The 27,631-nt window shown below is 51.6% G+C and overlaps 7 protein-coding genes across 7 annotated transcripts; 3 read left to right on the forward strand and 4 right to left on the reverse strand.

Moving 5' to 3' along the window:
* Positions 1-4,904: 4,904 nt before the first annotated feature.
* VTN31DRAFT_2474 (uncharacterized protein) lies at positions 4,905-6,674 on the forward strand (the record flags this gene model as incomplete). The annotated part of the gene is made up of 2 exons (XM_069402646.1): positions 4,905-5,007; positions 5,062-6,674. 2 exons carry the CDS (start codon positions 4,905-4,907, stop codon positions 6,672-6,674), a joined length of 1,716 nt encoding a protein of 571 aa, XP_069261907.1.
* A 4,239-nt stretch (positions 6,675-10,913) lies between these two features.
* Positions 10,914-14,116, forward strand: VTN31DRAFT_2475 (uncharacterized protein; the record flags this gene model as incomplete). The annotated part of the gene is made up of 11 exons (XM_069402647.1): positions 10,914-10,968; positions 11,242-11,370; positions 11,572-13,053; positions 13,100-13,187; positions 13,238-13,350; positions 13,399-13,446; positions 13,500-13,531; positions 13,581-13,705; positions 13,760-13,813; positions 13,863-13,999; positions 14,052-14,116. The coding sequence occupies 11 exons, from the start codon at positions 10,914-10,916 to the stop codon at positions 14,114-14,116; spliced, it is 2,328 nt and encodes a 775-aa protein (XP_069261908.1).
* Positions 14,117-14,232: 116 nt separating this feature from the next.
* Positions 14,233-15,711, reverse strand: VTN31DRAFT_2476 (uncharacterized protein; the record flags this gene model as incomplete). The annotated part of the gene is made up of 1 exon (XM_069402648.1): positions 14,233-15,711. The coding sequence occupies one exon, from the start codon at positions 15,709-15,711 to the stop codon at positions 14,233-14,235; it is 1,479 nt and encodes a 492-aa protein (XP_069261909.1).
* Positions 15,712-16,045: 334 nt separating this feature from the next.
* Positions 16,046-17,798, reverse strand: VTN31DRAFT_2477 (uncharacterized protein; the record flags this gene model as incomplete). Its single annotated transcript, XM_069402649.1, has 3 exons — positions 16,046-17,182; positions 17,250-17,528; positions 17,604-17,798. The coding sequence occupies 3 exons, from the start codon at positions 17,796-17,798 to the stop codon at positions 16,046-16,048; spliced, it is 1,611 nt and encodes a 536-aa protein (XP_069261910.1).
* A 2,405-nt stretch (positions 17,799-20,203) lies between these two features.
* VTN31DRAFT_2478 (uncharacterized protein) lies at positions 20,204-22,164 on the reverse strand (the record flags this gene model as incomplete). The annotated part of the gene is made up of 5 exons (XM_069402650.1): positions 20,204-20,378; positions 20,469-20,776; positions 20,834-21,288; positions 21,355-21,931; positions 22,006-22,164. The coding sequence occupies 5 exons, from the start codon at positions 22,162-22,164 to the stop codon at positions 20,204-20,206; spliced, it is 1,674 nt and encodes a 557-aa protein (XP_069261911.1).
* A 1,474-nt stretch (positions 22,165-23,638) lies between these two features.
* Positions 23,639-25,322, forward strand: VTN31DRAFT_2479 (uncharacterized protein; the record flags this gene model as incomplete). The annotated part of the gene is made up of 4 exons (XM_069402651.1): positions 23,639-23,749; positions 23,802-24,417; positions 24,484-24,989; positions 25,074-25,322. The coding sequence occupies 4 exons, from the start codon at positions 23,639-23,641 to the stop codon at positions 25,320-25,322; spliced, it is 1,482 nt and encodes a 493-aa protein (XP_069261912.1).
* A 236-nt stretch (positions 25,323-25,558) lies between these two features.
* Positions 25,559-26,855, reverse strand: VTN31DRAFT_2480 (uncharacterized protein; the record flags this gene model as incomplete). The annotated part of the gene is made up of 2 exons (XM_069402653.1): positions 25,559-26,737; positions 26,796-26,855. 2 exons carry the CDS (start codon positions 26,853-26,855, stop codon positions 25,559-25,561), a joined length of 1,239 nt encoding a protein of 412 aa, XP_069261913.1.
* Between the last annotated feature and the right edge of the window lie 776 nt (positions 26,856-27,631).

Consider the following 27,631-nt stretch of genomic DNA (forward strand, 5'->3'; position numbering starts at 1 on the left):
GAAGTTTCCTGCCGGGTGATCGTACGAGTATACTCCAGTTGCTGCTGGAGCGCGAGATGTGCAAACCGACCTGGTTGGAGGGACGCAGGGCTCGCACAAGTCGGCGGGTTTGTGCCTTTGAAGTACTCTGTACTAACGGAGGTGATCCAGTCCAATTTTAAATCTTTTATGAAGTTAATTCGTACTAACTAGTGAGGAAAATTCAATTTAAAGTGAATGCTGTCAACAAGGGGGAATTACTGAAAGTTTGTGATAGGTATATCTCGTCTCCAGAGCCCGAAGGGTTAACCTATTATTTCTGGTCCTTGAGATACGAAACGCCAACGGTGTTCGCATGAAACATTCTGACCGTACTTGTACGTATGCTGTCTCGTTTTCTTCTAGAGATGAGGCCCCCCGGCTGGAACTTAGAAAACAGGAGCCTCATCGTTGTTTGCTGTTCTTTGTTGTCGTTCTTTGATAGCAGTGATCAGATGATGACACCTTCATGTCTGATTGTTGTCAGAAGCCAGTTGTCATCACCATGGGAGGAGGTTTGAATCGCTTCCCATTCTGTAGTCACGCATTGAGTACGGCGCCAATTAGAACTGCATGTTGTGCGATTCCTCTGAAACTGGCACTGGCTTGGAAGCAACAATCATCCTTTGTTCAATGGCGATCGACTATAGGAAACATTGAACACCAAGCACCTCCGCAGTCCGTCCCATACTCGTAGTCTCGTCCGGATCACAGCCTCCCACAAATAATACTTTTGCCAAAATTATGGACTGCTTGCCTGAATGCAATCGCTGCGCCTCAGTATGAAGACACGGGACGATGGCATAGACGCCGCAGACCCGGAAGACAATGAGAGCATTAGTCTCCACGAAAGAGTCAACAAGGAATAGGAATGTCTGACGTTGGGTATGTTCGAAAAAAGCAGAACGAAGGTAAACCTGTAGGCATCCGAGCGCCTAGCCAGCCTACGACCGTCAATGGCGGTTGGCGAACATAGTGCTTCTCCAGGCACGTTTCAGGTTATGAGCTCGATTGTTGAGCTCCGCATAATTCGTCCTTCGCTGGCTGTGATCAAGTCCAGCCCTAGTCGATCCATGACAGGTGGCTTAGATCATCATTACCCCGGATTTTGAGATGGCTGGCCAGGCATGAACAAGGCTCATCACAGCGTCACAACAGAGTCCCGCCAGTCATGTGCCTCCGGATGGTTCGATTTTCTTTGATTCCTTCGTGTCCGCTCATTCCGCTGGGCCTATCGACGTCGAGATTGGGCCTTGTCCGTCGATATAGTAATGCGACCACCGCCGTCAGCGAGCAGTAAATAGGCATAGTTAGGCTGGAGGGGAGATATTCCCGTGATTATACTATCGGCTTCGGTCTAGGGGCAAGGAAGATCCGTAGCGTGCCACGTATCTGCGGCTTCGTCACGAGGTCGCGAACCCTGATTCCGACGTGTAACTTGTCTCGTTCCTTTCGTTGACCGCCATCTTCATAGGTAACAAGTTGCTCCCCGTAGAATACGCTACATACAAGAGAAACGAAAGATGGGAAAAAGTCATGCAGGGCTGACGAGCTGACTGACCATGTGCCAGTCTATTTTGCCGGCTACTCCGGCAGGTTTGATGTGTTGCTCAACAGGATGATGTAGGCCTCGGTCGATGACCAGACGTTGGTCCATGTACCGCGGTATTTCGGCTGGGCAGGCAACTTGGCTGCCACATTCCCGGATTTTCGATACACTTGTACCTATACACTTGCCCGGCATTTCAAACCTCTGAAAGAACGAGTACCGACCGTATTGTACGAAGTATACAGGGAAAAGGTACTGGGAAAGTTCATTCGCCGTTCTAGGTTCCCTCCCCTGTCAGTTCGTTTCTTGTTTTTGGAATATCAACCGCGTCAATGGCCGCAAATAGCTGCTCCCTTCGATGGTCGAAATACGAGTCAATGTGGGTTCTTAGTCCTACTACGAGTAGGTATTCTCAAAGGCTCTTGAAGCCTACACAGCAGCTGTTCGCGAACGGATGACCATGCTCAATATGGACTGCGGCTAGGCCTTTCTTCCATTCCATCGGCGATCCAAGTATTCAGCAGTCAGTCAGCATTGGTTTGACCGTTTGACGTGTACAAGTGTCTTAATGGTCTATTGATATCCATTCAATGCCGGGACCCTGCGTCGGTGATAGGCCGATGCAGTCTTGCATGCATCGTGACCTGCATTGATGGTGAAGCACACACAGCTGTCGAACTTGCCTCGAGTTCCCCATCATTCAGGTCTCCCCAAATTTGGAGAGATGATGATCTGGAGATTGGAGTGGAGGTAGGGAGAAGCTCCCACACGGCAACCCTGAAGTTGCAAGACGGGCAGATGGTTTAAACCTGATATGGTAAGCACTCTGGATTGCTTTGTAACTTACCGAAGGCGGCCGAGAGGTAGGCCTAAGTTAATTAACTTATGAACGATTTTGGAGATGCCTCACTCTTCTGGAAGCAGCGAGGATCGCCTGCCAAGGGAGTTAGAAGGGAGAAAGGATCGTCAGTTTGTCTTTCCGCTGTTCTCGGCGTCAATGTTCTGTCCAGGATTACTGTACTCGTACAGGCCCCCAAATAACGGACCGTCTTCTTGTTCCTTTTTGCTACTCCAGGAAAGTGATCTGTTACTGTTGGGCTCTCCTTTGTAAGAACGGAGTACTCCGTACTCCGTACTGTAACAACGATTGTAGCATTCCTCCAGACTACACGCATTAAGTAACATAGTACTTGCTTTCTTGACTCCTTTCAATGTCCTGGATACCACGTCTGCGGAGGTACATACCCCGTAGCCAACTTGGACAGTGGCGAAATGGATCCTGTTGCCATAGGGCTGCTTGATCGTCCAATCTGACTCCATTTTCCCCAGCTTCCCGCTCACTGGTGCCCGATTTCTGGCACACCCATGGTCACGGGACCCTCTGACCCCGTGACCCAGTGACTGCTGTGGTGCATCCCACGTTGGCAAAGCAATCCTTTCATTCCTTTGGTATATGATATCCCACTTTGGCGGCTCGGGGAAGCTGATAGCGCCAAACTCTATTCAACTTAACCATCGGCTAATATGCAGTCTAATCAGGGCGGTTTATAAACTCGTCAAAGTCATGTGCTTGCGATCCCCAATCGTTTTCGGGCCGACTTCACCCTAGGCAATGATTGATTTGATCGTTGCGAGTCGGTGGTACGGAGGCCAGCTGTCAGTGCATTGTTACGGAGAAAGTCCTAAACGCGACATTGGATATATTGCGGCTGCGCGTGGGCGTCCAGTCACTTGTAACCATAGCATCGAAGAAGAGATTGATGATGCCCTCAGCCACGAAGAGCCACCTCATTTGCGAATCTCTCCAATGCGGATTGCGGAGTAACCACGAGTTTGTGAGTTCTGTTCTCTGTACTCCGTACATTGGACGAGTATGATTTTCCGGATGGGGGGATAACTCTATCCGAAACTCTTGCTCGCCGACGCGAGGAAAATGTCGAGATCAACGAAACCGTTGCGTGTGACAGAAATCACCGTTGAAATGGACGTTGAATCACTCGGAGTAAACTCTCTCCTCACTCAAACGCGACAAGTTTAGGTTAAATTCCGTTCTGGGTTTTCTTCTTGCCAGTTGCCACAAGCGGTACGGAACACTGCTCCAAGGCAGCCTCGGCAGAGACAGAAGAGGAAACAGCTTACGGAGGGACCGCGGCAGTGATGGTCACGGGACCTCGGCCACAAGTTCACAACAGCCACGGACCAAGTCTCCGAACGGAACAGAGCAACTCAACAGTCCATTTTCCGTACGGTTTTGCCATCGATCCCAAAAAGGTCCTCCTTTGCGGACCGGAACGAGTCATGTAATTTCCATCCAAGGAACTGGAATGCAACTACAGTATGAGTACGAGTACTCGTCTGTGACTACCCCCCAAGTAACTGATCCTGTTGCTTGTGACGCGATCCATCCTCGGGATCCTTCCGATAAAAAAGCGGAATCGGAGTGAGCGGAAAATCACAGAACAAGCACGTGCCAAGCACCCAGGCAGCCAGGGGCGCGCAGTTGGGCTGAGAACGAGGCCAGAACGAGAAGAGGCGGAATTTCCGTCGCTTAAAACGGTGAAGAGTCACTGTAACTATTACAAACGCTTACAGATCGGTAAAATACAGAACGGTTCCAGCACGGTATTTCATCCCACATGGCGTGGTGTTGTCCACCGGAACCACCCAGACCCGCTACAGAGGGGCTTCGATTCCCCACCGCGGCACAAGCGGTGACGGCTTCTGCAGTCAGTCGGGTTTCACTTCAGATCCTGTCCCTCGGCGTCGGGTCCTCCTAATAACTTAGCGTGTGCCACCACGCAGAGAACAAAACCAACCCCATTCCCTCTTCTTGCATTCCCTCCGGTTGCTGGGTCCTTTTCTCCTTCGACTCTCCCGTCCGCCTCCCTTATCCCTTCGCCTCCTCCGCCTTCCCTCCTGTGTTCCTGCATACCAATCGCACCGGGCCTGTCCCTGTTCTCACATTCTCCCGCCAGACCCGCGTCTTGCCAGGTCACACGCACCGAGAGCCCTTCCTGGACCGCGATTCCGAGCTCCCCCTTTCGAAGGAGGATCTCTCTCCAACCACGACAGCGATATCGACCTGCTTTGACTATCATCCCTGTGACACGACGGTCGATTCGTTCCTGTCCGGAAAGCGGGAACGAAACGGGGTGAATCCTAGAAACTTGTACGACCTGCTGTCGTCGCCTTAAGTCGTTTCGAGAACGGAGGACCAGCGAAGTTGTCTTCCCTCACTTCTTTCCGTGCGCCGTACGAACACGTTTGGGGAGGGCGGCGCCCCCAGAACAGCTTACCAATCCTTGCGAATCGACCAACTGCCCTCCAGAAAGTTACTATGCCGTCGAATCGACTATCAACGCCCGTCCTGACTGTGGATGCGGCTCGAATTCATGAGGTAGACACGGCCAACACACAGAGCCTGCATGGCATGTGGCTAGGTATGTTTGGATTCGCCAATGCTATGAGGGATTCATGTCTAACGCTAGATGCAGTGTTTTCCAAATGCGCAGACTACATGGAAGAGGGCCGCAGGTTAGAGAACCTCACCTGGCGGCTTTGGACTCGCGAAACTTTCTGTGTGGAGCCCGAGAGCTCCTGTGACACCTCTGTTCTGCCATTGCTACGCGCAGAGGCCGGGGAAGTACCTCCGTTGTCCACCAGTGTTGAATCTGCCGCTTCGAAAGATGAAGCAGAGGGTATTGAGTCGCGCATCAAGCCATCCAAGGCTCCGGATGCGAAGCCCGCCATTGTGGATGATGGCATTTGGGGCGGGAAGGAAAAGCACATCACCTCGATGGATCTGGAGCGGATGGTCATGACCATCAAAGAACGGAAGGAGCTCGCCCCCTTGCCTCCCCTGGAGTCCGCTCCTCCCATGACGGACGTGATTACCCCGCGTCCATCATCGCCCACTCCCACCCCCGCCCGCGCTCCTGCCCAATCCGCCCGATATTCCTCCTCTCTCCGCCCAAAACCTTCCACCGGGTCATGTTCCACCACCGCCCCCGAGGGGAATGACAGCGACGCAGGTGGCCCTCCCACCTCCGACACGAGCGTTTCCTCTTCTGGCGTGCTCCCAGCGAAGAATGCGCCCCTCACCAAGTCGCCCAGCATCGTCCGAGGCTTTTCGCCGTCCCAGGTCTCCTCGTCATATCGGTCGGCGACACGCGTGCCCACGGAGCAGACATCAAGCGCCAACGCCCAATCACAGCAGAAGGCTCCGTCGGGCAAGCGAAAGGGTGGCATGTTCACTTTGGGTGGCTCGTCCGGCGATGACGAAAGCTCCTTTGAAGACCGCATGGCTGCCGCACATAGCACTCAGCGCAGCACCTTGACCGAGGGGCTCGTCAAATCTCCGGTCAGCAGCCAAACAACTCCCAACAAGCCTGCTGCAATCAAGAGCCCCGCCGACCTGCGAACCCCAAAGCCGAGCAAGAAAGGTGAGGGCGACAACGAAGATGCCGTCGAGACGGAAGAGGAGGAAATTTCTGAGAGTGCGATCGAGGACGATGACGAGGAGTGGGAGGACTCCATCACGGAAAGCGGCCAGTCGAGCGTGGACGAGAAGGAGTTGTTCCAGCGTGTCGATTCCCGACCGAACTTGGTGTCGCGACGGTCGCTTCTGACGATGATGATGCACCAGCCCGCCAGAATGAACCCCGTCCGGTCCACGCCCGCTCTGCAACGGTCGCGTCAGATGCCGCCAAACGGACCCTCGGATGGGAGTCACGCAGATGAAGACGATGATGGCGAAAGCCTGACGATGCGAGGGCCCGATGTGCCACGATCGAAGCCGATCGGCATGCGGCCGATACCCCAAGCGTCAGCCGCACACTCGCCACGCACTACGCGACGAAACATGTTGGCGACGGAACTGACCGAGTCTTTGCGCAAGCATCTGCTGTGGGAGCGGCAACAGAAGGGCACTGCGCTCCATGCATTCCAGCGTCGACATACGACCAATGACATGGCCAATCTCAAAGATTACCCAGGCCCGAAGCCTTCGCACGTCGCATCATCGACGTCCAAGGACCCGTCCAAGAACAGCTCGTGGAACGCTTACAACGACTACGGGCCGTGGGAGTACCACGTGAAAGGATGGTGATGGCTGAGGTATTCGGTCCTGGTGTATTTCTAATCCTCCAGCATTTGCATTGCTTGCATTGTGTATGGCGAAAGCTGGTTGCTACTGTCATTTCGCTTCTCGTTCTGATATTGGGCTGGCTGGCTGATTTTACTCTTGCAGAGCTTTTTTTTTTTTCTTTCCATATGGTGGAGGTCTGGTCATCGTGGGGTTTTGGGGAATTCTTTTCTGGGGTTAGACGGTGCATGTCCTGCATGAAAAGTGTTGTCTTGCTCATGATTGTCAGGTTCGTCTGACGGTCGTTGTTTCTGGTTTGTTTGCTGCTTTGAGGACTTGATACCACTTACGTTTGTTGATGTCAATTCTAGTTGCTCAGATATTTACATGGAATAATCAAATGTGACCATGATCAAATACAATTGAATATTCATTGGTTCGTATCACCATGAGTAGAGTTTGGTCTAGACCTCCGCGCTGCATGGAGGATGGCCATCGACGCTTTATGCCGACGCAGATCGTTGTCATTGGCTGTGCCGTGCGCATGGCGCGGGTGATCATAAAAGCGTTCGACGCTCAGACAAATAAGCAAGAACTTGAGCATTTCTTATTTATCTTGAACTTTCTCATCTCCGCTTCTGGCTTTCATCGACAGGTGAGTTTCCATTTTGTGACATATCCATCTCCCTCCATCCAAGCAACGGGCATCGAGCATTCGAGCCATGTGAGACATTGTTGACACAAATTCCATCTGCGATCTGTTTCTATCTTTGTTCCAATCGCGTCACAGTTCTAGACTCAAGCTCGACCTTGTTTCTTCCTTTGCGCGGATGCCGCTTGCTTATAGAAATCAATCCATCCCCGCTTGACTGATGATCGATGATCTATGTGATTTCTTTATTTTTTATTTTTTATTTTTTTTTTTTCTCCCCGGCACATAACTAGTTATCCTCCGTACAAAGTTTCCCTTTACGACTTGGGGATTCAATTGGACGTTTCAGCATTGAAAATTGCCGGAAAGATGAAGATCCCATGATCTCCTGTGACAGCTGTCAGTGCCTGTTCCATTGCAGTCATTGTTCACCTTCTGCCAGGTGTATCAACATAAGGCTGTACGGTAAAGGTTGAGGATCTGTTGTATTGTACTGTACGAAATAACCTGCCGATGGACCAACTGACCCAAGTGCGGGACAAGGTCCTTTACCTATTTGGCAACGGAAATGATGTCTACATTTCCGAAGAATCCCATACATACTGTAACTAGGTAGTCATCATTAAGTATCCCACATGGACTCGAGTCACGGTCGTCGGTTTGCTATTACAAAGTCTATAACTTTTCTTTCTTCATTTGATGCAACTGTGCGAGAATGATACCGTAATATGTAGGGAACTCATCGATGTGTCGGGCGAACGGGGACGGGGAGGGGAAACGATCGGGTTGCCGAGCAAAGTACCTAGGTAAGCTTGGAGGTAGGTTACCGTCCGAAGATTGTTCGGTAGACACTCGGTAAGTCATCTTGTTGTGAAATTCTTTGGCCCTCCTACCCACAAAATTTTTCCTGGTACAGTACAAGAGCTCGGTACCACCGTCCACGTGTCGGCTATGACTGCTTGGAGGCAAGAGATGTACCTTGGTACATCCATCTCTGGTCCTGATCCTGACCTAAATATTCCGTAACACTCCGTACAGTACTGAATTATAACTACTCACTCAAACCCTGAGGATCACCTCGGTACAGTACATAATGTGTTGCACAGGATCAAATCGACCCACATTACAATACTATATCGTCGGGTAATATAAATTTGTAAAGACACGCGAGTTCTCGATGTCCAGAGATCACCTGCCAGGCACGATCTCCCTGTTATTGGTTCGGTGTTGTGTAGGCCTGTAGGGATGTCGATTTGGGATAGAGACCGATCACCGGCTTCATGGGAATGGGTACGGAGTCGAGAGGCTCATTGTACGACCCTTGGATCTGGTCTAGTTTGGCGCGCATCGCTCGACTACGGAGTGGTGTACAGCCACGATCAGATCGACCTTACCAGCGGAATGGGATCGTGAGACTGGGATTGAATTCGGAGATGAGATGAGTAGCAATGGAATTATGCTTTGCAATTTCAAGTGACTGATTCACTCAGCAAGTACGGAGGATAAACTGCGAAATTCTCCGTCCTGGTATCTTCAAGTGTACTCCTTACTCCGTCCAAACTTCTCCCACGGCCGTTCAAATCACCATCCCGGATGAAGAAGGTGAACAAATCATGTACGGCAGAAGCAGAAATTGATCATCTGCGCCCCGCGACAGTAGTAATACTATGTAGTTGGCTTGACCCCTTGTCGGGTCCTATCGGAAGTGACAAGCTCCTTGGAACGGAAAAACCCCGCCAATCGGGAGGGCTTCGAGGCGAGAGGTTTCATCCCATTCCACCGTTTCTTCCGCGCGGAGTGTCGCAAAAGGAATAACCTACGTAGGGACTCTATTGTCAGTGTACTCCGTACGGTACCGAGAAGTAACCTGACCATGGATTCGCGGCGTTTCCGCGTCTGCAACTCTACCACGGCTTTTTCGTCCAGTCTCCACAGAAGTTGTTTCTAGAAACTTTTGAACTCTGGGGAGAAGACGATAAAGTTTCGGTACTTTGAGATGATTCGTTCTCGTTCAGTACAATCGGCTAATTTCAGTATCGGTAAGGTACGGAGTACTCCGTACAGTACTCCGTAACTACTCGTAGTTACCAGTCTAATAATCCAAGAACGGAACATTGCAGAGCTCCTTTCAATTTACGAACAGGATCACAGTTGCTTGGACTGACAAAGTACAACGGACATCGGACAGTTTCTTGATTGTTGCAACACTCGAGGCTTTGTAATGTGCGCTTGGCGTACTCGTACATGTGGGGGTCCCGCCAAGACGGATGGAATCCAGCCAGATCAGTAGTAACTTAATACGGTAATACGTAAATCGGAGTAATAACCCGTATACCTACCTGTTTAGGATAGCCAAGCGACTGATTGCTTACGTCACAACACGTGACCACTGTTCATCGGTTTCCGTTTCTGGAGAAAGAGGAATTGCCGAATAACCCCCTGTACTCCGTATTTAGCCTGCAAATGGGATGTCCGGGAGAATTGCACAGATAGATCTTGTTCTTGTAGTTGTAGTTCTTTGGTCATGGCATTTTGTGGATAAATGTTGTACGGATTAGAGGAATTACTGGTGTTCATTATTGTACTATGCTGGATCAAGTGCAACGGGTCGTGAGATACACCGCGTATCGGCGAAAACAGGCGGTGTTTGATTACTATGGTAAGGGTTTCTATCAGTCAATCCCATTACTGTACCAGAGTGCCACAGAGTATGTATACACATCTGCAGAGAACTTGGCCAACCTGGTTGCGATGGCCATCATGATCATGCTGACCCTGGGATACGCCTGCCATCAACCGCTCCTTCGCAGTGATACCTCATTCCTTTTTGTCACGAGCACCATTCTCTTGCTGCAGATACACGCAACCGTGATGCGGTTGTGGATTCGGATTTCCAATTGGAGACGTCACTCCGGAATCCGATTCCGACAATTGAATTTTCTGTTCCTCGTAGACTCGCAAGATGAGTTGTCGGCTATGTGTGTGTGAAGCGGTGATGTGGTCAGCAGTGTTTTGGAGTTCAGATTTGGGCTTTGCGGAAATCATCAAGACTCTACATTTCTTTTTGCTGAGCAGAGTTTAAGATGGATGAATCATGATTTTCTGCATGCCGAGTCGGTGATAGGCCGAAAAACTGCCGTAATCGAGCCAATCAGAGCTAGGGAAATCAAACGATCATCCTTACTCATCACCAGCAAACATGACCGCTCTCATCTCATCATCCGCATTCATCGAGATCCAAGTATATAGTAGTATATGAAGATGCCGTATAGAATAGGTGATATTAGACATCATTGTGATTTCCGATTTCCTGTCTTTGCTTCTAAGATCAATCTCTCGTACGTCTGACTCGTACGCTGTACGGAGGACGAGTACTCCGTATTCTTGGATTGACGATCTCGACATCGGCGGCGGTTCACGTGGTCCCTGACCGCCAAGGTCACACACACACACACGGTTGCTGAGTTGGCAATCCTCCAAGCATCGCTCTTTGCCAATCCCGGCATCTATTATAGTGAGGAAGACTCGGGATGTCCTGGCTGGACTCGCTGCTAATCATCGCGCCTTCGGGTAGGCCTACTGTTTAATTGAGATAGCGCCGAGTTGCATCGATGGCGGACCTTTCTCGGTCACTTGACGATCCTGCCGTTAGGGCCGCAAGCCAACGTAAGTCCTAATTTAACCTTCCTGTATATCATTATCGATGGCCGAAAGGTTCTGGCAGGGTCAGCGACAGAGTCAGACTGCTGGGTCGGCACAGTACATACTGCATCCTCGAATGTATTGTTGGAGTGCCCGTGGCGGTCAGCAGGCTGAACTCTATTCAAAAAGATGCATGTCTTTTGAAACTGTCCCTGTCAGACCCGGACGGCCCGTAGGTAACCTTTTGTGATAAAAGTTTGATCACACGCTCACCTGGAATCCTTCCGCGCAATGCAGTCCAACAACAATCAACAACCCCCGATGCTGAGTTGGCGCCCCCTCAGCCGCAACCGCGTTCCGCTTCCCCAGGCCAACGGCCCACTCGATCAAAGCCTGCGGTATGTCGTTTCTACGGAACCAAAAAGGGTAAGCAATCTATCTGCTCCCCCCGCGTAGTATTCCAGTTGTCATTTTGGTCGTATTCACCCATGCATTGCCCTTACAGAGTTTGGTGACAAGATGTGGGTTTTGGTGGGAGCGGGAAAAAGAAACTTGCAGCGTTAAACCTGCATCAAATGCTTATCATCAACGAGTTTTTTGTTACCTGCTCTGACTAACAGTGTTCAGGATGCCGAGCCGGCGAGGCATGCTCATTTTTGCACCCGGGTGCCTCTGCCGGCGAGGGACAGAGTACCAGTAGCACGCGACAGGAATCGGTTTCCAATTCGAGAGCTGTGTCAAGGCCCGTTCCAAAGTCGCAAAGAGATGCACCAAGGGAATTTCAAATCAATCAGTTGAGAAGAAGGTTTCGCCCCGAAGAAGAGGAGAATGATTCTGAAACCATTCTCAAGTTCGGACTGGTTCCTTCTGACCCTGATTTCCCATTTGAGCTGGAGAAGCTGTTATGTACCCTACATGTCCCACAGGAATATCCTGCGTCGGGACGCCCGCGACTTAGGGTTACAAACCCTGAGATACCCCGCGGTTTCCAGATCAACGTCGAAAGGGGTTTCGACGAGTTGATCGATGCCGCCGACAAAGGCAATCGACAGGTGACATTGTTGGGGTTGATGAACTCCCTCGATAAGAACCTGGAACGCTTCTTGACGGCGGAAAAGGCTCCAACGATTAAGATTGTGCCAAATGTTGGCAACAGACATGGCACTACAACAACACCAAGTGCAGATGCAAGAACAGATACGAATGTGGATATTGACAGAGAAGCAATACCCATTGAAATTCCGCCAGAACCACGTCCCAAAGCTCCGGAATACTCCCCGGAGCAGAGAGCAGACGCTGAGCGGACAAGGAATTCCGAAACAAAGCAGCTCGCCGCCCGGTTAGGCCGCATGTCCCTCTTTCAAAAGTCAGACGATGGTTTGTCGTACACAGTTCCCATCGTCACTAACTCCAGCAAGCTCCCGGACGCACTGCGGTCTATTACTACGGCGAAGCTCGTTGTTCCTGAGCTGTATCCGCTCGAAAGGAGTTCTATCGAGCTTCCGTCGCAAGACAGCCCCGAGGCTCGGGCAGTGGAGAGGGGCTTCAAGGAATGGGTTGCCGAGAATCCGCAGGCGTCGTTGATGTCGCAGGTCAACTACCTGGCGCAGAACTTGCATGTTCTGGCAAAGACGCCTGTTCCAGATGATGCAGCACCAAATAAACAGGCAGTGTCAACGGAACCCGAAGATGCTGCGCCAAGGAACCCGACCGAGGATCAAGAAGAACGTGTGCTGGATGATCGTCCCCATGTCAAAGTCATCCCCCGGCCACCGGAATGGTCTGCTCCTCACCGAGATTCGGATACCGATGATGACTTCACGTCCGAGGAGGATTCTGAAGATTACTCGGACGATGACGAAGGCGGAGCGGCAATCCCAGAGACGTCTCCCGAGTCTACACCGGCTAAAGGGGTTGCGCTTGACTTGCCTGGCCTGGAGCTCTTTGGCATTGAGCTTCTTGAACTGAAGCAACTTTGTGTGACTGTGAGATGCGAGCGATGCAAGGAACCGACGGATATCAAGAACATCAAGCCTTCCAATGATCCTGGCGTAGTTGCTCCCATCAAGGCGGAGGCGTGCAAGAAATGCGGCAATTCAATGAACACAGGTAAGTATGGCGCGGAGAACATGTTGCCAAACTAACAACGGGGCAGGGTTTCGACGGGAGTTGATGCACCCGGCCTCTCACCGGGCAGGCTATCTCGACCTCGTGGGCTGCACCGTCTTTGACCTACTGCCGAGGTATGTCGATTGAAATGTTCAACCCGCGTGGATGGAGCTGATTGGTATAGCTACTTTGTTCCCACATGCGCGGAGTGCTCGACTCCATTCCCGACTCCGGGTATCAGCGCGGTGCGTGGGTCTAACGCCGTTTCAACATGTCGCGAATGTCACCGCAAGCTGGGTAAGCCGAGTGGGACATATTTTAGCGGATGATTCTGACAAGTCTCAGTGTTTACGATCCCGGATGTCAAGTTGTTGATAGTTGGACCCTCTGCAGGTGAGTAACATGGCATGCCAATGGGGTCTTTATATCCTAACGAGAGTAAGTAGTGGCTGCACAACGAGCCGCCCCACGGAAAAAGGTATGCCATTGGTTCCCAGCTCCAGTCTCCAAATGGCTGACCCCAGTAGGTCAAGGAGAACCTTGGCATTGTTGCTGGCCAGGAGCTCCCTCGACGTGGACGCTGCGCGCACTATTCAAAGAGCTACCGCTGGTTCAGATTCAGTTGTTGTGCCAAGGTCTTTCCGTGCGACAAGTAAGTTCGCAACTGGTGCCAGAATCAAGAGCACATGGCGAACTGACTGGATAGATGTCACGACGCCGCCATGGACCATCGCAACGAGCATGCCAACCGGATGATCTGGTACGTTTCGCTCCCGAAGCTGTACGTACCAAGCTAACACTTTTGGCAGCGGCTTCTGCTCACGGGAGCAACTCTACCGGCCCGAGGACTGCAACTACTGCAAAAACGTCCTCGTGGGCAAGTCGAACAGTGGATTCTGGGAAGGCGGCAAAGGAACGCGAGACAAAGTCAAGATGAGTCGCAAAGGTACGATGCCTCGAATGACTCGTGGGTTTCGCTTACTAACCAGGGTCTGTAGATCCGCGAAAATACAAGCGACGTCCAGGGACGACACCAGCAAAGGGGTCTTCGAAGAAATCATGAAAGAGAGAGAAACCTTGGCTGTCAACTCCTGTACGTTGATAGAACTCGGACCAGACAATATCAATCTGGTAGTACCAGCCCTATTCGACAACGTATCGAGGCGTAGACCTAGTTTATCACTCGACATACTCATCCCTAAACACCATGACACGCTCAACTTCCCGACCTTGTGGGTCCTCTTCAATCCATGCACGATACATGCCGCCGCAATTGAAATCAAACACTACTCGCCCTCTCCTGAGAGCATCATCTTCGCCCTCGTTCTTCGTCGCCTGCACTGGCTTCTTGTCCTCATCAAGGTCAATCTCTGCCTCGATGCCAATCAGCCCGCCTTCCCCTTCGCCGGTGACGCCCCACCGCGGACCGGCGGACTGTTGTAATTCGCCGCCCGGGCCGGCAACCGCGGTCACCGCGTCTGACAGCTTGAGGGCTTGGGCTGGTGAGGCGAAGCGGAGCATTGCGCTGGCGGTGCGGGCCGCGTTGGTGCGCAAGAAGGAGTCGCCGTTGCCGGTGCCGGAGAGGGCGACGGCGCGTCGGCGGCGAACAGGGACGGGAGAGATCACATTGGGTTGCTTCGAATCAGCGGAGAGGAGAGGTTGCTTTTCCGGGGGAATCGGGTACGATGATAAGTATCGAGGCTGGGGTTGTTGTAAGATGGGCGCGAGACAGTCATGGAGTAAATCTCGTAGTCGAGTCGACCATGACGAGCCTTTATCATCGTCATCCTTGGTCGATGATGGTTGATACACCATCCTCCTCTCCCGGACACTGGCATTGTCTGGGCCCAGGCTTGTCCTCTTTTCCTCCCACGTCTCAGCCCAGAAGCCCGCTCCCAGCGTCGGCGTGTCCCCAACCCGACCGGGCAATTTGTTCGTCATGCCGCCCGTGCTGGTCGCCACGGCGAGGTTTCCCCACTGATCCAAGCAGACGCATCCGACCGTACCCTGACTCAAGCCCACCGTATCGTCATCCGCATCATGAGCAGCGGCGGCGGCCCTGCCCCGTTCCAACCCCCGCCGATGTTCCTCCCACCGCCGCTGCGTACAGAACCACTCGTCCGGCTTAAACTCCAGTCCCCAGTCCCTTGCCAATTTCTCGAGATGCCGCCCACTTAGCTGCGAGTGCATATTCCCTCCATGGTTGGACGACGGTCGCGGATTCCCGTATTCGTCAATCCCCGTGCGCAGGAGCACCTCGCGCGCGAGCTGGATTGGATGTCGCACATTCCGGAGGCCAATCACGCCGACGCCGCGCTTGACTCGCTCCGGCCTGGTGGGATCGCCGTTTGGATCCAGTAGTAACGAGGTCACCATCACCGAGGCCTCCATCTCGATCGTCCCCGCGGAGGTGAACACGCTGCCGCGGCCGCAGTTGAAGAGCTCGTCATCTTCGAGGAGGGAGACGGCATGGACGGCGGCGTCGAGGGCATTGCTGCCGTCTTTCAGGAGCTGGTAAGTCGAGCGAAGGTATTTCAGGAGAGAGGCGCGGTATTGCCAGTATAGGGCTGGCGGGAGCTTATCGCGGGTGATGTTGCCGGCGCCGCCGTGGATGATCAGGGTAGGTTTGAAGAGGGGTGGGCGCTTAGGGTTTGTCATTGTTTTCTTTCTTGCCATTCTATCTGATGGCATTGATGATCTTATGGGGTTGTTCCATTGTATATTTGAAGTTGGTCCGAGGTTGCATTGTTGGTCTACAGTCGACTACCCATCCTTATCAATTATCATGGAACGGACCGCATGGTGGGCCCACTCCGCCGGAATGGCTCTGATTGCTGCATTTTTATCCAGCCTGCAGAGATGGATATACTGTAACCACATTGCTTTGTGCTCCACCTCGCAGTAAAATGACGTCAAGTTCAATGGTTTGAACATTCAATGTACAGGATTTTCTGCACTGCAAACGAGATATCTACATTAATGCCAATCTGCCTCAGTGATTCGTGATATCGTCGGAAACGACCTCGAACTTGGCCATTACTCCATCAACCGGCGCCTTGGTGATCGCGGTCCGCGTCTCCAGTTTCTTGTTCTCATCCACCAAGCGCATGCGAAACTTCCGAACAAGTGCGGCCACGAAGCACGCCAATTCTCCCCGCGCAAACTTCTCTCCAATGCAGCTCCGGGGCCCATGCAGGAAGGTCAGGTAGGCGTAATTGCTGCTGGCGCCGCCGTTGTTGTTGGCGGTGCCATTCGGGGTGAGCCATCGCTCGACCTTGAACTCGTCCGCGTCAGGTCCCCAGAGATTCGGATCGCGGTTCGTCACCTCGGCGGCAAGGTTGATGACCGTGCCCTTGGGGATTGGATGCCCGGCGATCACCACGTCCCGCACCGCTTGGCGCGAGACCACCGGCACGGGAGGCCAGTACCGCAGCACCTCGTTGATGAACGCGGTCAGGTAGGGAAGGGAGTCGATCACCGGGGCAGTCACTGGGGTGCTGGCCTCATTCCGAATTTCCTGCCGGAGACGTTCCTGAACCTCTGGGTATTTGCACAGTGCGTAGATCGACCATTGCAGTGCGCTAGAGGTTGTCTCGTGGCCCGCTGCGAGAAACGTCATAATCTGATCCACCATGTTTTCGTCCGTAAAAGTACCGCTTTTCAAGATCACCGAGACGATATCGATCCCCGTGGCTTTCGCCTCCTCAAGCTGCGCCTTTCTTTCTTGCACAATTTTGCTCGCAGCGGAGCGGATATAGTTGATATTCTCCGCCACTTGTCGCTTATGCCGAGTGGGTATTTTGAACAGCCACCGGAAACCAGGGACATAGAGAGCCATCAGAGCGATAAAACGCTGGTAGATGGTTGGGGTCAGGAACAGACTTTCATAGCGTCGTCGTAGCTCGTTGTTTGGGTCCTTGATCGAGCCAATGTCGTAGTCCATTCCAGCCACCCCGATCACGTCCATCATGGCTCGGACGGAGTACTTGCGTACCTGGACCGTGCCATTGTGCGCTGGTAGCTCCTTCTCAATCACCTGGACCAGCTCCAAGGCTTTGCTCCAGAACACGGTGTAGAGGTCCTTGATGTGTCTGTATGTGAAAGATGGATTCAGGCTTTTGCGTTGCGCCTACAACCTATTCCTTAGTATTCAAATATAGCTGAAAAACAAAAACACGGAAAGCGGGCACGCGTACCTTGTGCTCATCTCCTTCAGCTACCAAAACCCCATTCCCAGCTAGAACAGCCAACTGCAGCCGGGCCACCTCAGGACGGACAAAATGATAGCACTTGGTGACAAGAATCTCCGATAAGGCCTTGGGCGAGGTGACCAACAGCCGCTCAATATTGCCGATAGCATAATAGCGAATGAAGCCGGTATTGGAAACAGTCCTGACCCATTTTCGTGCTTCATCAAACGGGAATCCCAGATGATAAAAGTTACAATTGCCCCGGATCCAGGAGCGCTCGTGGTCCTAAAAAAAATGCAAGGTCTAAGTTTCAAATCTGCCCAAGGACATCAGGGAAATATTAGCTCGGGGGAGTCTTACCGGTGGAGTTGGGATATGTCGCAACGGGGTGAGGTACTTTGGGTAGAGTATGACAAGGTAGAGAAAACGAGCGACAGTCGTCACCAACAGAAAAGCGAGCGTGGTGCAGACATAGGATTGCCGAACACCGAGTTCTGGTCGTAGCGAGACAAGTAGGGTCGCGCTAATGATGGAGATCATCCACCATGAGGCCATGATGAATACCCTTCTACTAGGCTCCTGACTACGAGTACTCGCAGGCCATGCTCATGATTCCCAAGATCATGATGGCCTTGAAAAAACGAGTTCTTGAGTGAAGCAATCGAAGAACTCAGTGAATGCAGGGAGTGGATTGTCGATTTAAAATGGATGTTTCCCTGATCGAATCCTCAAGCTTTCTGAGTGGCCAGTTCAGCCGATCGATGGATTTTCAGTTATTTCTGGACGGAGTCCTCCGTAATAAATAACCAAATTTGACAGACATGTCTGAACCAATTGTGACCGATTCTCGTAACCACCACAAGTGACAGTATTAACTACTCGTAGTTAACTATATTGAAACTCGGAAGTTTCTGGCTTCTGCAGGAGTCATGACATGTAGTTAGGTTATTCCGACCTGCGTCATTATTTCCGCTTGATTACCATCAACATGTGCGGATTTTCTTTGGCTGAATGACGAACAGCCTTCAGAGGCGGTGCATCTCGATTGGGTAAACTTGCTGAGTAAACTGCTCGGAAGACGCAGTGCAAAAATTCTAATCCAGATCTTTTGCAGCGAGATTTCTGCAGATTCCTCGGAAATTTCTTCACCCTGTTAACTTAGCAGATGCCAAGCCGCGTAATCAGTCACATGCTGTTGGAGTACTGTTACAGTCAACGCCGTACGTACCACTCTTGAACACACTATGTATCAGTGAAGGTTCTCCCCATGAAGCAGGTTTGTCTCTCAACTCAAGCCATTGTCACATCAAAAATTTCAAAAAGCAGCGTACAAAGGTAAGCATGAATTAGTGCATACTGCATTTTGAGTCCGAAAAGGTGTACTCCGACATTGCTGGACGTGATTTCAGTGCAGTTTTCTAGATGGTGGAGGAACTACCTACTCCGTATGGAGTTACAAAGTACGGTAATTACTGGGACGAAACCGCGTCTGGGTGCTCAGTAGCTTTGTGCTTTTTATGAACCAAACACTTCCACTCTTTCATACTTATACAATCTGCATAATCTACCTGAAATTCTGTGTCTTTGGACAGATCAGTCTAGGGCTGTCAGCTACAAGTGCTGTACAGGGCTAGTTTTTTTTGGTCCAATGAGCGAACCATTTATCACGCGGATCAGGTGCCGAGACGCTTTTGCCCTGCCCCCAGCTATCCTGCCCACGCCAGCGTGCTTAGGGTGACTATATCTTAGGCCGGCTTGTTGGCTATGACCAGTCTGATCATACAGATTGATCGCATCAATCTCGCGTCCTGTCGTCCACTGCTTTCTTGAAGTGGCCACTGCAAGGGAATGTGTCGACGATGCGATAATACGGACGCATAGAGGTTGGGCATTGACATCATGAGTTGACATCCTGCAACATGGGTTTGGCTTTATTCCCGGTCGAAATCAGCCCGGTTCTTCTTGAGCTTTGTAGGGTTGGAATACCCCGCAATTGCCCAGTTGAAAATAATTCACGGATTGTACTTATGCAAGGGTCTGAATTTCTGCATAACCACGAAGCCAGAGGTTCAGAACATCACTTCTGCTACCTGCAAGCCGAGTAGTGACACATTTTACTCCCCGTTATGGAAACCAGCCCCGCGAGACAGGGCCAGCAGGGTGCTGGAGAATGGTTAAAAGCGTCAAACCCTTGTCGAGGGATTTATGCTTCCCCACGTGAGGGTAAAACAACATTCCCGATTGCCGGTGCTGGGTCGACATGGTGAATGCGACGTAGGCATTCAAAGGATTTTCCATTCGATTTGCAACGGTATTCTAACGGAGGGATCAATGGCGTGACCCGTCCTCGCTGCAGCACAGTCCCATGCCAGATTCGTCCCGTAGGCCCCAGAGACAACATCGGTTTCCAATGGATTGGATGTGAAATAATGGAAAATCAAAACGAGTAGCAGAGAATTAGGATGTGACCGCGGCAAGGGTCGTGGCAGACCAGAAGGAATAGAAATGACTGCAATTATCAGCAGTGTGTACTGGCTATCAATCAGGGCTTTGTCAAATTCAGTACTTTAGGTAGTACTACGGTCTACTGTCTAATTAACATATGCTTATTTTAATGTTGAACGTTTGTCTTGGTTGAACGATCAAGCCGGAGCATGATTGCATGGGAGTTGTATTACTGGTAGAAACTCGCGTGCCGCCAACTTGGATTTCTGATCGGAGATAAAGTTCAAGATCATGCTTTTGGTTGGAGAGATTCTATTCCATACCGCAAATTTCATGGCATGTCTCATGCTTTGAGATCTGACATGGACAGAGTCATAACATCATCGCCGAAGATATTGCTGTTCATCTTGCACCTGTTCTGTTCAGGTTCTTTCAATCTAAGGGACAACAGCAGGATGACTGGTAACCCGAGCAAGAGACAGCATGCGCGGCGACGTTGATCGAGGAATAGTTGCTCAACGCAGAGTCTCCTGCTGGTAGAACTTGCTCATCCGGTACTTAGTCTCACCCTCGTATGGAGCCAGATTAGCCAAGGCCTCTTGTCCCTCTCGCTCAATGGTGGCCTTGATCTCTGGACTGCGCGGGGTGATGCGGCATTTGAACGGCGACGGTCGCCAGTTCAAACCGTTTCTGGTCAAAAAAAAAGTTAGTACAAAAGTTGCAGAGCACGCACAGAGAGACGGAAGGAAAAGGGAAAAAAAAAAAAAAAAAGGCACGTACGTGAAATCGAAAATGTCCACCGGAATTTCCTTTCCATTCTCATCGAGAGCCTTCTCAATCCGGAATCCCCACAGCAGCCGAGCAATGGTGATGAATGTTCCCTGCTCCGCGAGACCCTGTCCACTGCACACACGTCGCCCCCAGCCGAATGTCATGTACCCTCTCTCCGACGGGAATGGGCGATTCCACTCGCTACCCTTGATGAATCGCTCCGGGATGAAGCGATCGGGCTCCGGGAACTCGCGCTCGTTATGATGAATGGCCCAGACATTGCCCTGGACCCAAGTGTGTTTAGGAATCAGCCAACCCTGGATCAAACATCAGCCATGTATTCCATCGACGTGCCAGATTAGGGTTCAAGGCACCTTGTAGTAATCATCCTGGATCGGCGCATGAGGCTGCCCACCAATGATAGCGACAGATCTCCAGCGGAAGACTTCCTTGACAAACGCCTTGACATACGGAAGGTTGGGCTCATCGTCCCAGGATGGACTCCGATAAGGGCCGACAACACGATCCAACTCCTCCCAAGCCTTGGGCAGCACCTCCGGAAACGCACAGCAGGCGAGGACGAATGTGACGAGCGTCGAACTGGATGTGTCGCTCCCAGCGCCAAAAAGATTGCCAGCCAAGGAGGCGATTTCCTCTGGAGCGAGATTGTGCTTTGGGGCCTCGTCGAAGATCTTCCGCGAGTAGCACTGCTGTTGTTTAGGGTTGTTGGCAGCTTCTTCGGCTAGAGCGTAGAAGAAATGGCGGCCTCGAGCGCGAGCGCCCAGACCATGTTTCCATGGGGCAATTGCATTCGGGAATTTGGCAAGGACTGCTATCCGTTAGCATTCCCGGCAATCACACTAGCAATGCCATTCTGCAGTGAATGTAAACTCACATGGGAATGTCTCCATTAGCATGGGGAACTTCTTGCCCGGCACATTGAGGTCCGCTGCGCGCTGCATGACAGCGATAACCTCCGTAATAATAGGGTCCGTAAAGCTGGAGATCCGTCTGCCGAAGCCGATAATAGAGACGACGCTGGACGCATACCGCTCGAAGTGGCTGACGTACGCGTCGGGGCTCTTGAGCAGATCGTAGGCCACGACCTTGCTCTCGTCGTTCTGGAACCCACGATAGCCTCTCACCTGCTGCAGACCTACACCCATGTGGGTGAGTTTACGGTGCAGTCGCCACCGGTCACCGTAATACATGGTCACCAGATTCGTTTGACCAGTGCCCAGTTCGCCAAAGACGACCATCCGAGGCCGCGAGGCGTAGATGCCCGCTCGCTTGTCAAGCAGCTCGCTGGCGCACCAGGCATCGCAGATCCATACTGTCGGGTTCCGTCCAATCCAAAAGGTGATCAGTGGAGCGTTGTAATCTTTGGCGAGCTTTTCAAAGTAGAACCAAGGTTTATTCTCTGGTAGAAGCCATGTATTGCCAATGATGGGAAGGGGAAGAGGCCCCGGAGGCTATGACGGTCATGGTCAGTTGATGTACCGCTCTCAAGTTCCTTTTTGGAGATGAGAGACGAAGAGACGATTACCATCTTGAAATGGAGATACAACATCCATGAGTAGTCCACTGCAATCAGCACCAGAACGCCCAGAGCGAGTGTTAGGAGGATCTTCCCTGTGCCAAACTCGCTCAGGGCGCGCTGCAGCTGCACCAGCGCTAAGAGATCGGCAACTCGATCAACTAACATTGTGCCTGATCCTGCTGAGTTACTCGGATCTGAGAGGAAAGACTCAAGCAAGCCCTTTTTTGTGCGGTGATCATGGGTTGATATACGATCATTGAACTCAAGCTAAGACTAGTAGGCTCGTCCATCGGGGACGGTGCGTGATCGGCTTATGGAGCCGGTCAATTGCCGCGAGCCCAATAGAGCGGCTCTGCTCGGCCAGATCGGTAGTTGACTACGGCCATTCAGCCGTTGTGATGCCTTCGCCGACCACCCGAGGTCGTTGAGATCGTGGGGCATCAAGAGATGGGGCATGATCTCTCTGGACTATCCGACGAGAGTATACGCATGCCTGACAAATCTCAATGAAATGACTTGATCCGACAGACTCGATCCGACAACTTGCAGACCCCACATATGAAGACCGCCTCGAAGCTTGACGTCCAGCACGCTTGCAGTCAGCGCGAAGTGTGAAAAGGGATCCTGGAGCAACGCAAGTCTCAGTCTCCATCCGATGTGCCATCATCTTCGCGCCGTCAGGGCAATCACAGCTGTGCTCCATCACTGGTGATGGCAGAGGTAGTACATTTTGCAAGGCGATACATGGGAAGTACTCGTGATGTGTTGTCCCCCAATTTCCCCAAATTTCCCCAGATTTTAACTTTAGCTGATGAATCTCTTCTCCACATTTGATTATCGTCAATCCGGGGTTAGTGAGGTTTAGGGTTGAGCCGGGTACCCATCGCTTTATTAATGATTGGGGAACTCAGAAGTCAACCGTCCAAGTCGTGGGGCCCCAAGTTGTTTGACCTTGTGGTTGTGTCCGTTGCTTGATGAGAATCGCACGAGCAGTCAGAGCGGAGATCCTTGTTGCTTTCTTCTGAAGTCAACAAGACCAACCAGTCAATTGATTGCCATTGGTAGTGACAGTGGGTTGACAGTTGACATTGTGAAAATCATAGTCTATCTTTTTCCTGATCAGGAAATAAACTCAAAGTTCATTCTTTACGAGCTGGTCTATTCGCTCTGACGTCCGTGCTGATTAGTCTGAAGTTTGGCCAGCCGCCATTGAGTTCGTTGCTTCATCGGCCATAGGTGAGGAGTATTGTGAGGTGTTGGTTCACAAGCTTTCGTGAGCAGAATGTGGGTTCTTTACCTTGCCCTCTCTGCTTTGGTTTGGACTGGATATCTCTCCAACCCATTGATCTGGGTCTGGGACAGCACCTGATAGTCCTGATTGGATTCCAACGGTCGGTTCTATCCTGCCTGTCAGAAGATCTCGGCAGTTGGTGAAGCAGCAAGAGGATCTGAGCTTGGGTTTCATATATATTTGGGACCTTCCTACAGCATGCCCCTCTGATCGACAAGATCGTGTTTTGATCGTCCTTGCACAATGATGCGGCGTCTTTTCAACAGGGGCTCGGACAACACTCCTGGCGGCACGTTGTGGGATAACCGCAGGTGCCTTTTCATTTGTTGTATAGTTGCTACGGCCAACATGCAATATGGCTTCGACTCTGCTGCAATTGGTGCATTGCAAGCGATGCCGGGTTTCCTGGCCGTGTTTGGTTATGAGGATCCTACCAACCCAATTGGGTACAACATTGATGTAAATGAACTTCTCGTGCTGTCTTCAATGCTTCTTATGCTGATGACTGCAGAGTACCGTTCAACAATTGATCACTTCGCTGCTGACATTGGGGTCATTCCTCTCCTCGCTCGTTGCCGGTGTCTTTTCCACTTACTTCGGACGTCGCCCGGCGCTATGGTTGGCCTGCCTACTGAACGCTGTAGCATGTGCTATCCAGATTGCGACCACCGATAAGGGTGTCCTGTACCTGGGTCGTCTTCTAATCGGCTTCGCGAACGGATTTTTCGTCACCTTTTCCAACGTCTACACCTCCGAGGCTGCCCCGGCGCATTTGCGGGGTGTCATTGTCGCTCTGTTCGCGTACTGGGTCAACATCGGATCAATTCTGGGCGCAGTTGTTGACAATTATACCAAGGATCGCATGGATAAGACGTCATACCAGATTCCGCTCGCCTGTCTGTATATTGTGCCGACATTTCTATTCATTGGGTTGTTCTTCGTTCCCGAGAGCCCGAGATGGCTACTTCACCAAGGAAAAGAGTCCCAAGCGCGCCAGGCTTTTGAGAAGTTGCGCAGAGGCGCTGTCGATGACACAACCTTCGAAATCGAGTGGGCGGAAATGGTCAAGGGCGTGGAAGAGGAAAAGAGCCTTGCGACCAGTGTGTCCGTTATCGACATGTTCAAGGGTGAGAATCCGACCTTGAATGCTTTGATCATGCTGTGACGCACGAAACTGATTGTTCCATATCAAGGCGTCGACCTTCGTCGAACTCTGCTCTGCTACGGGATGATTGCCTGCCAGACGGCATCCGGTGTCTGGTTCCTCATCGGATATCAGACATACTTCTTGACTGTTGCTGGCATCACTAAGGCTTTCGAGTACACCATCATGAACACTTGTCTCGGTTTCGTCGGCGTGAACGTTGGAATGTATGCCATGCGACATCTGGTCGGTCGACGGGCCATTCTGATGATTGGTGCGGCAGTGGGCGGTCTTTGCCACCTAGCCAGTGCAATCGCCGCGTCCGCCGACCCAGGCAGTGTGCAAACCGGTATGGTACTGGTGGCATTCACTGCCATTTTTAAATTCTCTTATAACGCCTGCGTTGGGGCTGCAAGTTACCCCGTGGCAACGGAGTTGGTCAGTTCACGACTCCGTGCATGGACCGTGGGAACAGCCACTTCTCTGGGATACCTGCTTGCATGGCTGACCAACTTCACGGCACCGTACTTCATCAATCCTACTGATTTGAATTGGGTTAGTACACACAGAACCAATCCTCCGGATTTCTCCGGATTTAAAACAGAAAGTACTCCGTAAATGGTTACTAACAACACGTAGGGCCCCCAATACGGTTATATCTGGGCTGCTTCTAATTTCCTCTGTCTCATCTTCTTCTTCTTCTGCATGCCAGAGATGAAGGGCAGAACTCTGGAGGAACTGGACGAGATTTTCGCCGCGCGTGTGCCGGCGCGCAAGTTCAAGGAGTACCAGTGCTTGATCAAAGAGCAGGTAGTACAAACCGTCAAGGCCCAGGAGATGGAGGCTGGCATTGATGAGAAGCCGGGAAGTAAGTTTGTGGAGCATTGACTTTGTCATCCTGGCGCATAGCAAGAGGCAGATAGAACTACGTTGCAAAGATGAAGAACTAGTGAATTTTCAGTCGGTGACCTTGAGGACTGTCATTTCAACTCATAATGACAATCGTCAACAAGCATCGCATATTGACCTTATTTATGAAAATACATAAATCATGAGATATCCATCCAAATCTCACAAAAGTACAACGCCATGTATATGCAATAATCCAAGTGTTCTTCATGAGTTCATACGGTAAACATCAAGCGTATGCGATTACTGAGCTTCTTCGATTTTTCCTTCTTTTTCTTTTTCTTTCCATCGGAATGTTCGTGTCGATGACTGCGGCGACTGTAGTGGGAATGCCTAGAGTGTCGAGATCGTCGAGACGGAGCAGCCGACGCTTCGTCGTCATATGGTCGTGAAAGCTGCGACGGTGGCGGCCTGCTCAAGTCAAGACCAGACATGGCGGCAGCGGTTGGCGTGATAAACTCGCCATCGGCGGTTGTGCCAACACTCATTGCTTCGGCATCTGCGACGCCACGGCGCCAGGCCTCGACACGGCTGAGGTGCTCACTTTGAAGCTCCAGAAGTTCATCCACTTCTGCTGCTGGTTCTTTGTCTTCACCGGTGCTTTGCTCAGGCCCGGTGGTGAGTTTCTTGATGATCTTGTACCCGCCGAACATAACAATTGTTACACCAACTCCCACTCCCGCAGCAATGAGGAACTGCGGGCTGGCCAGCAAGGCAAAGACACTGGGCGCACTTGCCTTCAGAGCGGCCAGCACACTAGGAGCCATCTTGGCCACCAGATTGCTGATCTCTGCGAGCGTCAGCGCGACCGCCGCCATGGCATCGGGATTTTTCTGGAGATGCTCGATCGTAGCGGCAGCGCTGTGCTGCACGCATTCGGCCTCTTCGAGTAGACCTTTTGCCTTGGCTACCAGCCCGTTCAACTCTTCTTCTTCGTCCGGCTTCTCATTCTGTCCCAATGAGGCCGGATGAGCTTCGCCATATGCAAGGTCCATGTCAACATTGGCGACCGACTTTGACCGTGGTACCATTGACACCGGTTCCTTCACGGCTAAGTCATGGGCCGTATGTCTGCGGCCCACTTCGTTCATCATTTTTGGCTCTTCATATACGGCGTCATGCCGTAAGTCTTGGTCGTAGTGGAGATGTTGGGACCTGCCGCTCCTGTGATGTGATCGGTTACGATGATGGCTGGACCGATGGCTTCGTCGGGAAGATGCCTCTGATCGCCGGTCATCGAAGGTAAACTGTTCTAACGCTCGGCGTGCTTCGTGTTCTAGCGCTCGACGTGCTTGTCGTTCAGCTAGCCTTGCCGCCTTCTCCGCGTGAATTTCTGCCTTCTTTTCACGATACGCATTTCGGGCTTCTTTGAAGACGTCGAGAAGGTGTTTGCTCTGTAATGGGTGATCAATCAACAAAATGGCCCGCAATCCGTTCTCATTGCAAGCTTACCGTCGACACCACCTTCCCAGACTTGTCCACTACGGCGATTGTCTGCCGTACCACCGACATTGTTGTCGGTGACAGAGAATCCGGAGGGGAAATTCCCTGATTCTTTTATCAAAGTCTTTTCACAATTGTGACCTGAGGCGTGGGATTCAAGCACGAGTACCGCCAAGCGATTGCTGGCAGCCAGATGGCAAAGGAAATCGGTGCCAGTTACGATTTATTATTATTAGTGGCCTCAGAATAACTTTGCATGCTGTCGAGACTTGACCGCAGCATCGGTGCCAATTAGCATAGTGGGGTGCAGTACCTGCGTTGTCACGCTGTGATTGCAGGAGCCTGAGGAAAGCGAGCGATGTGCCTGGATATTTGCCTACGCCTTACGATTTCCAGGTCAGGCCGAAACATTTTCGATGAGCGCTTAGGTAGAAATTGACAAAGTACTCCAACTTTCTCCGCTATCTTACAGATGCAAAGGGACCCATACACCGCACTCATTCACGACCATTGTACTCCATAATACGGAGTACTCCGTATGGAGGAGTATCGTGGAACCGATTTTACCCATGTCTGGTGGTTCTGGTCTCTCCAAGTCCTGATCTCCAGTCCATGCCCTGAGGCCTGAGCCCATGACTCATCATCGAATGGGCGGTGTCCCTGGGTGTGGCGCATGAACTCACCAAAAGGGAATAGTGCAATTTGGCAATCAGGGCGGTGAGCTTCGATCCATCCGCCCACTGTGGCTGGTGCTTCCAGCACTTCTTTCACTTCTCACTTCGTCCTCGACTTTCCTATTCGAACAAGAAGTTCCAAGGCACTCAATTCAGGAATGACTATGTACT

The sequence above is a fragment of the Thermomyces dupontii genome (genome assembly GCF_041956625.1).
Source record: "Thermomyces dupontii strain NRRL 2155 unplaced genomic scaffold VTN31scaffold_2, whole genome shotgun sequence".
NCBI classification, from domain to species: domain Eukaryota; kingdom Fungi; phylum Ascomycota; class Eurotiomycetes; order Eurotiales; family Trichocomaceae; genus Thermomyces; species Thermomyces dupontii.